The sequence below is a fragment of the Poecilia reticulata genome, chromosome 5 (assembly GCF_904066995.2).
Source record: "Poecilia reticulata chromosome 5, P_reticulata-male-v2, whole genome shotgun sequence".
NCBI lineage: Eukaryota > Metazoa > Chordata > Actinopteri > Cyprinodontiformes > Poeciliidae > Poecilia > Poecilia reticulata.
The window spans coordinates 23,572,839-23,583,471 of NC_088834.1; the positions used below are offsets into that span (position 1 = coordinate 23,572,839).

The 10,633-nt window shown below is 41.5% G+C and overlaps 2 protein-coding genes across 2 annotated transcripts; both read left to right on the forward strand.

Annotated features, from left to right (window-relative positions):
* Positions 1 to 74: 74 nt before the first annotated feature.
* LOC145551734 (uncharacterized) lies at positions 75 to 4,379 on the forward strand. Its single transcript, XM_081607311.1, has 5 exons — positions 75 to 996; positions 2,283 to 2,560; positions 2,638 to 2,688; positions 3,237 to 3,365; positions 3,471 to 4,379. Exons 1-5 carry the CDS (start codon positions 877 to 879, stop codon positions 3,559 to 3,561), a joined length of 669 nt encoding a protein of 222 aa, XP_081463437.1. The 5' UTR covers positions 75 to 876; the 3' UTR covers positions 3,562 to 4,379.
* An 81-nt stretch (positions 4,380 to 4,460) lies between these two features.
* myorg (myogenesis regulating glycosidase) lies at positions 4,461 to 9,707 on the forward strand. Its single transcript, XM_008409438.3, is given in 5 exon segments — positions 4,461 to 4,538; positions 6,802 to 7,160; positions 7,922 to 9,352; positions 9,354 to 9,601; positions 9,604 to 9,707. Coding segments are annotated over 4 exon segments (2,046 nt in total). The 5' UTR covers positions 4,461 to 4,538; positions 6,802 to 6,897.
* The last annotated feature ends 926 nt before the right edge of the window (positions 9,708 to 10,633 follow it).

Genomic DNA, 10,633 nt, shown 5'->3' on the forward strand with positions numbered 1-10,633 from the left:
ATCTGATGTCCAATCGATGAAATGCATTTTCTCTCACATTACTATGATCGCTCGACATGACGTGTGTGTGTATGTGTGTGTGGCTGAGCTTCGACGCAGCTTCCAGGCGAGGTTCAACCACTGCAATGGACGCTCAGCCAGTTCCTGTCACAGATAACTCAGTGAGATTGCCACAGACACAATGGCCCCTGCAGTGCTCCACGAATTATTAATGCTAGTGTGACGTGCTGACAGTCATTGATTGGGGTAGAGTCTATGAATTCTGGAGGGGTTTTTTTTCCCCTTCTTTTTAGTTCTGCAGCTCTGTTCAAACTGCTGAAACTTAAAAGCAGCTGAACGGCTGTCGGTGTACAAAGTGAAGTGAGGGCTGTGTTGTTGATCGGGGCCCTCGGAGCTATGGAAGCAGGTCAAGGGCATTGACCCCAGGTATGTGAGTCTCTGCAGGGGGCTTAAAGCTCAGGGAGATTAGTGAGTGCTCAGGTGGCACACAGAGAGTTGTTCTGCTTCAGCAGGGATGATCTTAACCTGTCCAAAACGGACGAGATTCTTCACAACAGCAACAGGCTAAACCAGTTGTTTGATCTGAAAAAGAGAGGATTGACGCATGCTGCAATGATGCAAAATTTAAAATAAAGAGGTGTTGTGGCACCTTAGATTCAGAGTAAGTGACACGCAGCAGTGGAAAAAGATTCAATGCATACTGCTAAAACAATTATGTAATCTTCCCGGAAGTAAAAATAGAGTATAGAAGCAGAGGAGGCGGGGGAGTGGGGTGGGGGGGCAGATATAGGTAAGGGGCGGAGCTTGCAGGATACTGCATGACTTTCAGGCAAACTGAAGGTAAGGTGTGCATAAACAGTGAGACGGTTTCTGAAGATGGGTCCCCAGCTCTACCTCACAATGTACAAGGAGCATTTCAGATCTCCAGGCAGAGCAAAAAAAGCTGAACTTCGACCCACCTCAGCCCACCGCAGGAACAACCCTCAGCCACGGCCGGTAAGATGGACAGCCCTCCGCTTTTGCATGCATGAGCTTTATTTTGTAGTCATGCAATGATTTGTTGACTCTGATAGGAATAGAAAGCTATTCCTGATATGATTTCTGTTTATTTTGAAGAAATAAACAGAAGGTGAAATCGACTCTGTGGAACATTATGCATTTACAATATGTTATGTGGCTGAAAATAAAAGAAATCGAGGAGTACAGATCATCCAAAGAAGGACTTTTGTGTTCCCCCAACACCTCTTTTCTTTTTAAATTTTTAATATGTCCCATAATGTTTAAGAATAAGAATATGACAGATGTCTAATAGTGCTTTAAGAACTTTTTTTTTTCTTTTATGACATGACAAATTGAGCTGTAAACATCAAATCAGTCATAAGGCTGACTGATTCGCATGCATTTTGTTTAGACAGAGAAACAAAATACAACATTATTATTCATTGAAACTGTTCCCATTTTATCGCATTAAAGCCACAAACTTCAAAATGCACATCTAAAGACGGGTCATTTTCTCCTCGGTGAGTAACATTTAAAAAAACTTTCCTAATGAACCTTAATTGGATTTCTGTCTGGACTCTGTCTGGGTTGTTTGGACACAAGGATTTGCTCTGGCCGTCTGTTTACGGCCATTGTCCTGCAGGAAGGTGAACCAGCATCAAATCTTTTGCAACCTCCAACAGGTTTCCTCCCTGGATGATCCTGTTGTCAGGTGCTTTGTCAAGTCTAACCAGCTTCCATGTCCTTTCTGGAGAAAATCATCCCCGCAACATGATGCTGCCACCTCGTTTTGATGTGGTGATTGAGATCTGTATTAGCAGCAACAATAGTAGTAATTTTATGCCACAAACAAGATTTATTTAGAGGCCAACAGGTTTACACTGGACTCCTTGTGTATTTTTTTTCTAGTGATGTCTTTCTTCTTGCCTTCCGTAAAAGTCAGATTTGTGTCGTGCACAACTAATAGTCGTCCTTTCAGCAGATTCTGCTAGCCGAGTTCTTGACCTTTGTGGCTCCTCCAGAGCTAAAGTGGTCTCTTGGTTGCTTCTTTGATTAATGCTCTCCTTTTAGAAAAAAAAAAAGAAATCCCAATAAAATTCAAAGAAGTTTTGTGGTTGTGATATGACAAAATGCCTCGAGTCCAATGTCAACCGATATGTTTTGCAAGGTGTATAAAAACTGAATACCAGTGTCCAAACAAAGTTTGTGTTAAAATGAGAATTTCCTAACTTTTCCTTCTTCAGATTTCTTTGTTTCCAATTTCTATTTCCTCGCCTCCCCAGGACTTCCTGTTTCCCCGCAGTCTTCGGTCAAGCTACAGACCACCGCGCGTTCTGCTCCACCCTTCGCCCCCCGTGGACACCGGCCGGCCCCTTCTGCCCCCTGTGAACCATTTCTCAGCTCACAGTCCTGTCTCGGCCTTTCCTGAAAACCCTTTAGGCAAAACAAATTCAGACAGCCCACATCACATGCCTCCTATCCAGGCCCACAAACTCCAGCTGATAGAGACTCCTGCTGCGAGTGACGGTCAGGTTCCCACCACTCTGAGGAGCCCTAATAAGTAATTATTAATCAGCTCCCCGTTTCGCTTAAAGGTAACTGTAAACACATTCTGACATTGATGGATCTGCTCTGCAGGACAGCAGATTATCAGAGGAATGTCAATCCACTCTCAGCACGACAACTCAGGCAAGTAAACAACCTTTGAACTGAAGTGATGCCGTTTAAGACACACAGTCCCTTGCATGTTTGTACTTTTTTGCCACATTGGACTTTGTGTCATAGACCAACATAAAGCAGAGTATAACTGTGAAGTGAAAATACATTTTGTTACAAATAAAACATCTAAACTAAATCATAATAACTCTGGCTGTTTGTTCACTGCAGTGGTCTCTGAGGTCTTCACATAATGTGATTCAATTACACAATTAGAGTCTTGTGACTTCTGTGGACAATTCAGTGCACTGGATTTTAGTAAAAATGTAAATACAAACACACACACCACACTGCTCGTGCTGTTGTGCGCTAAAATGTAGAGAAAATCATGTCGAATTTCCCTTCCACTTTCCAAGTGTCAACTATCTATTTTGTGTTGTACGATAAAAAAAAAAAGACAAACACAAAGGCAATAAGCAATTAAGTTTTTCTTGTAGCAAATCAAGTAGCATACATACTTTTGCAAAGTAATATGCCAGTGTATTTAAAAAAAAAAATGACAGTAAGATCTCTTGCAACAGACCACAAGCTGGAGTTCAGTTTCAAACGAGGCCACAAACGAGCAACCCTCCTGCAGCTGCAGCAGCTCCTCTCTGCTTTGCGCGGACGCCTTACAGGAAATGTTGCTCTACCAGAACTCAGGATTTTAGGTGCACATTCTCTTGCATGTATCATATTTATTTATTTTATTTTGGAGGAGGAGGACTTTAATATTGTTCCTGAAGTCTGACTCTGATCCTGTGCTTTGCCAACAGCGACTGCTACAGCTGCTTCCATGTAGTGAGGCCCTACCAGGCTGCTCACTACGTCATACACCCAGAGTTTGTCTCTGAAAGCCTTTATTAGGAACACCGGAGGTTGCCCTCTTCCAAGCTGGGGAGATTTAGAAAGAGAGTCTGTTCAGCTACTTTCTACTAATTAGCCACACCACTCCTTGCGGAGCAGCATGCGGACTTTTAAATTTCCTTTTTAAATAAGCGGCGATGTCCCTTCAAGGGACACATTTGTGAAAAATTTCTTCCAGCGAGGAAAATTATTTTTGGAAGTGTTCAATTTTTTTTTTCAGTAAATACATTTTTTAATGGGACTATTGGCATAAAATTTCTCTACACATACAAAGACATCTAGACAGTAAAGCTCATAATTGAAGTTGTTGATAATAATATGAAATAAAATAGTGGTTGAGTATTAAACACCTAAAAAAACTGAGGTGAAAAAAGACGTACAAAGCTAAGGTAACTCGTTTATCTACAGGTGAATCATGTTACAGCTGCTATTCCAAGTCTTAAATAAATGTCAGTCTGCTTTTTTTGTGGGACGCATTTGTTCAATCCAATCAGCTTGAATGAATCTTAAAATATAGATATTGACATTAAGAAAAACAACCTTTTCTAACATTGTTCATTCAGCATGCAGCAGGTAAGCAAAGTACCAAAGTTTTTCTAAGTTTAAATATTTCTGAATTCCATAAAATGAACAGCAAGTGTTGTTAAAATCTGAAATTAACAATTGGAAAACATTAACATGCTCAATGTTTATTTTACACTTTGTATATATAGAAAACTGTGAATTCTGTGTGGTCATGAAGCTACTGTGTGTTGCTACATTTAAAGCATTTCTGTAAGCGGCGCAGAATGAAATAAAGATGTTTTTCTCCACCTGGACTACATTTCCCTTGTCAGTGTGGGCGTAGATGTTAGGCGGGGTCAACCCAGCGCGTTTGTGTTCCTCTCTCGGCCTTTTTTTTTTTCCTTTCTTTTTTTTTTTTTGCTTAGGATTGTAGCAAACAGACTCCAAACCGCTGAGGAGATCGCTGCAGATCGGTAGGGGGGAAAAAAAAAAAAACTTTTTTTTTTTTTCCGAACGAACGGTAACGAAAATCTGAATTTTAATGAGAGATACGAGCATTTTACACAGATTCTGGGTTTGTTTTCTTTAACTTTCTCACAACGCCCATAAAGTCGATAAAACAACAACAACGGATCGTTCTCCCCACAATGGCTGCTAAAATAAATAGTTTATGTTGTTAATCCGTAACTCATGTTTTGGTGTCTTTAAAGAGGCATTTTCTTAATCAATGTGTTGCTGTTACCCGTAAACATAATTATATGTGGGGAGGGGGAAAAAAGCCACATCACAAGTGAAGACCGTTGTTTTATTTCTTTCTTGCTTGCTTAATCTGTGCATTAAGTCTGTAACACTCAGCTCTGCATGTTCATATTCAGTGCTATTGACTGCGTCCATAATTAGCATGCGGGGACACGCAGCTCTCTCTCTCTCTCTGGCACAAACACTTGAAGAAGTAGTGTGACTGGAGCAGCTGCACCGACTAGATCAGCACTTCTTTATGTTTCCCCTCCATGTCTGATAATGAATCAGCTGAAATGACAGATATGAGCTCACTGTAAACAAACGAACGAGACTAAAAGGGACTGTGTGGGAGAGCGCTTCTCTACAGTACAGTAAAATCATCTGAGTAAGAGGTTTTGGATTGGTCATTTTGATTGGTGCTTATGTATAAACGAGGTTATTTTTATTTTTTAATTAGTTCTGCTTCATAGAATTTATTTAAATTAGCCAATAAAAGGGCCTGTTTCTTAAATATTAACAGAAGATGTATGACTTCCAATGATGGTTCAATTTCAAGAAGTTTTCTAATTAACCCTGTCTGGGCCATCATGCGTTTTGTTACAGCATAGCCTTTATTGTCACTTAAAGCTGGTAAAGCTGGAAAGGATTCGGTTCGAGAATGTTTTGGTTTTCATCTTGCGCTTGTGTTGAACTCTAAAGTCCACAGATCTTTGGAAGCTAAGAAAAAACTTGTTATTGTCAGACTGAATTCAAACTCAGGGTCTCCAGCTCCAGTCCTCACCACTTCATGAAGTTCTGCAGAGACCAGGCAGCGAGTAATTAATTTGCTCCAGGCGTGTTTGAGAAGGGGCACATCTAAAGGCTCCGTTTGGATCGTCTGAGACAGGCTGACACGTGCATAATTGCAAAGTGGAAGGAAAGTTATACTATTTGCAGATTAAAATCAAAAAAGTATGTTTTACCTTGCATTTTTGCAGGTTTTCCTCTGGGTGTGACATTTTATTTATCTCCGTCCATTTCTCCTTCGTCGTCCCTGCTGAAGTGTCGCCTCAGCATCTTCCTGTAGCCGCCGTGTGTTTGAGTGTCTGCAGCACCTCCTGAGTTTACGTGGGCCTCTTTGCTGCTTCTTTTAAAACCTCCTTGATTTGCCATTTTCAAAACACAAATTGCTTCCCTCCCTCTTTAATTACGCACTAAACTATGCGTGGGTCATAAAATTCCAATAAATCTCTCGTGAGTTTTTCAGTTTCACTGTATTCCCTGGACTTTTTTTTAATGTTCTGCTGGCAGTACAGAACATTCAGTCAGAGAGAACTTAACCACCTTCACTCCTCTGTGTTTTCATATTCAGTCTGTCCTGATTAACTGCGTGTCAAACCAAGTTACTCAATAGATGTTGGTGTTTGATTTGCTGTGAGGAACAGTAACATTTGCATAAAACTAATAATGTAGCTTTTTTTTTTTGTTCTCTTAAGCGTCAGCCTGTGTTGACACATTTGAATTGCAGCGATCCAGGTTGTGTCCAGTTTGCCTAACCAGGAGTGATACAACACAGCGTTCAGTATTCCTATCTTGCCTCATTGGCCTTTGCAGGGCTTTAAGGCTAAAATCCCTCTTTTCTGCTTCTTTACACTTCATTCCATACAAATGAGTTGTTGTCAATTGAACCCATGTGTTAGAATTACTTCGAGCAGCATCCACTTTGTCTCTTTAGGGCCAATTGGACAAAGATTTGTTTTCTTAAATCTCAAATACATCGCTAAAGTTTACAACCTGACAGCCTAATACCTTCAAGAGCTGTGAAATCACTTTGTTCAGCAATGCAGAGCATGTTACAAGCCAGAGCTTGAAGTGCATTGAGTCGGTATTAAAAAGAAAATGTAGTGTTTTTTTTGTGTGTGTGTGTGCTTCACATTTTTCCTAGAATTTTCAGATGGTTGAGTTTAAAAAAAAAAAACCCTCTGTTATCTTGTTTCCCCGACAAACTGCAAACAGACGTGACGACGCTCCTAAAGTCCAACCGGAGGCTCAACATTTTCGATGATCTGCACAACATCACCTCAGGGATTTGGCCTCTGAAAAACACGAGCCATGTACCAAGTGGTGCCCGGCGGCGCCGGGGGGACGATTACAGATGTTATCCCCAAGCAGAAGCACACCAAGGATTCTCGACCCTTGGTTGGAGCTGGAGTCATCGGCCTGTTTCTGGTCATCGCAGCCGTGACTGCCTGGTGTTACTACATAGCCTCCCTGCGCAAAGCGGAGCTGCTGAAGACTCAGCTGCTGGACCTCAATAAGGACGGCTACATTATCCGCAACCAGGGAGGGTCCATTGTCTTCAGAATGGATTTCAGGTTGTGTATATATTTGTACGAGTACAACTTTGAGGTACATAGGTTGTACCTCAGTAAGTTAGAATATTATCTGAAAATCTGTTTTATTAGATTCAAAAAGCTAAGCTTATAAATGATCCACACCTTTGCCCAAAATGTTAACATAAAAATGCTTCCTTTTTCTTATGAACTGATTGAGACACTTATCTTTTCCTGACATAGTATAGATAATCTCAAAATTGTGATGATTGATCTCTTCCAAACATATACGGAAGATGAAACAGTAGTGAAAAGAGATATTAAAACTAAAGAGAATAATTGACCCAGTTCCCCAGTAAAGTAATATCACAAAAGACCAACATAAGACCATTTAATACACAGATGTTATATTATGACCTACACAACCTTGGGAGAGGTTGCTAACTTGTCTGTAGTCCAGCAGACATTCACTGACACCCTGTATGAGGATGAGGGGGGGTTTAGTGTTTTTGATGACTATCTTAGTGCTACTAAAAATCCCAAACTCACAAATTAGATTAACAATGAAAACGACTTTAACACAGAATAGCCAGAAATGTATTTCCATGTACTGTACAAGATATGATTAGAGTACTTGGCTGAACTGAATGTTGTGTTTTCAGTGCTTAAAAGACAAGTATCACAATTTGAAATTAATTACCAATAGAAGTAAACTTTAATGATCTTCCTATTTATTGCAATATCATAAATGTTTTTGTTATCAACAAAAGACTGAAATTCAAATGACTTTTTAATCTTGACAGATCAGGGACCCTGGACTTGGACTCCTGCTCCAAGGAAGAGGAAATTCTTCGTTGTGGTCGGACCACTGACAGGAAGCTTAAGTTTTTCATAAAGACAGTGCGACCTAAGGACACTGTGCAGTGCTACCGTGTCCGCTGGGAAGAACTGGTTCCCAACATTCCTGTTGAGCATGCCATGACTTACAAGTTTGCGCACTGGTATGGGGGAGCAGTGTCAGCAATTCAGCACTGGCCTATTTCTATTTCAGGCCAACAGGCTCCCAAACCCTTTGTCACGAGCGACATCTACTCAAACCGGGAAGAATTTGGAGGAATCTTGGAAAGTTACTGGCTGTCATCCAACGCCACGGCCATCAAGATCAACAACTCTGTGCCTTTTCACCTTGGCTGGAATGACACGGAAAAAACCATGTACTTCCAAGCGAGGTATCACGATTCCCCCTTCAAGCCAAACCCGGGTGAGGCTCCTTGTGCTGAACTGAGCTACAGAGTCTGCGTAGGTCTGGATGTGACATCCATACACAAGTACATGGTTCGGAGATACTTCAACAAACCGTACAAAGTGCCTGCCAAAGTCATGTTTGAGCATCCTATTTGGTCGACTTGGGCTATATATAAGCGTGACATTGATCAAGAAAAACTTTTGACGTATGCTGCCAACATTCGCAAGTACAATTTTAACTGTAGTCATCTGGAACTCGACGACCGCTACACAAAACGTTACGGAGATTTCGAGTTTGACCCAGTCAAGTTCCCTAATGCATCTGAAATGTTCCAAAAGTTAAAATCGGATGGATTTCTGGTGTCGCTATGGATCCATCCTTTCGTTAACTATGACTCTGAAAATTTCCATCCTCTGGTAGAGCGAGGGCTGTTTGTCCGAGAGCCAACAGGACGGCTGCCTGCGTTGGTTAATTGGTGGAATGGCATTGGCGGCATTTTGGACTTTACCAATCCAGAGGCCCGGGAATGGTTTGCCTCCCAGCTACGTTCACTGCGCTCAAGGTATGGGGTGTCGTCTTTTAAATTTGATGCAGGGGAGACGAACTACTTACCTTGGAAATTTAGCACAAAGAATCACATTCGCGACCCCAGTTTTTTCACAAGGCGCTACACAGAGATGGCTGTTCACTACAATGATCGAGCTGAGCTGCGCAGTGGTTACCAGTCCCAGAACATATCCTGCTTCTTCAGACCGACTGACAGAGATTCTGTGTGGGGTTATGAGCTGGGCCTCAAATCTCTCATCCCCACAGTGCTGACCATCAGCATCCTTGGGTATCAGTTCATCCTGCCGGACATGATCGGGGGCAACGCCTACGTGAACTACACAAGCGGAGATCGGGCATTACCTGATCGAGAGCTGTACATCCGCTGGCTGGAGCTGTCTGCCTTCATGCCTTCTATGCAGTTTTCTATACCTCCATGGGAATGATAACGAAGTGGTGGAAATTGCTCGGAAGTACACAGCCATTCACGAAAGCATTGTGGCGCCGCGGGTCCTCGAGCTGGCAGGGGAGGTTTTGGACACCGGGGACCCGATCATACGGCCACTGTGGTGGATTGCCACTGGGGATGAGAGGGCCTATAAAATTGATTCCCAGTTCTGATTGGGGACGACTAATGGTAGCTCCAGTTTTAGACCTGGAAAGCAAGAACGAGACATATACCTACCCGCTGGCACTGGAGAAGCTACAAGGGGGAAAGATTCGACCTCAAGGAGCCACTACACCTCACAGATTATCCGGTGGACCTGGATGAAATTGCCTACTTTCTTTGGGTTTAGCGAGAAAGAAAGTGAAAGCTTGATCATTCATGCTCCCATTTCCATCCTTTTGTGCCTTTCAAAGAGATTAAACACCTTGAACTTTTTTCATATTTTGTCACTCTACAAGCATAAAAGTCCACGTATTTTCATAAACTTTTAGGTGTTGATTTCCCACAAAGTATTATGTAATCTAACGTGAAGTAAAAGGATGCATGGTTTAAAAAAAAAAAAATTCTGCAGCTGGAAGTGTAATTTGGTTTTTGTCTACTTGCTTTTCACATCTAGAGACTGAAATGTTTCTCCATTGGTCTTTGCAAAATAGCACAACTTAATCAGATTTGAAATAGGGCATTCTGGCACAGATTCTCATTTCTTCTTAGGTCTGGATTTTGGGCAATTTTTAGACATGTATGTTTAAAGCATTCCAGTGTGCCTGTGTATGTTTTGGTTTAGAGTATCCTAAATGACTTGTGAGAAACTTCCAACATTACGTCATGTTTCTTTCCTTCAGCAATGACTTTCTTGCTATTGCTGCCTCATAAAGTCCAGTTAGTAGAAGGCATAACAATTTCTATAAAATTCTTCCAGAATTTAGTTTTTGATCAGTGCAACTTCTTGACTACTTTTCAAATTAATGCTCCACTTGCCTGGCCTGTTTGTTTAGGATAGCCATGTCTTGGCAGGTTTGCAGTTTTTCTACTTTTAGATCACAGATTGAACAGCCCTCTGTGAGATCCTCACAGCTACGGACAGTTTTGTAAGCCAAATCCGCTATAAGCTTATCAGCAAGTTTATTGCTATGTTCTTTGGTCTTTATGTTGTTGTTTGTTCTCTTATGTTCTTCAACAAATTGCCTTCAAAGAACACCAAGATTTATTCATACAAATTGACACAGTGGTTTTTCAAGGCAATTGGTTGCCCTGGTTTTTCTTAAGGAATATCGG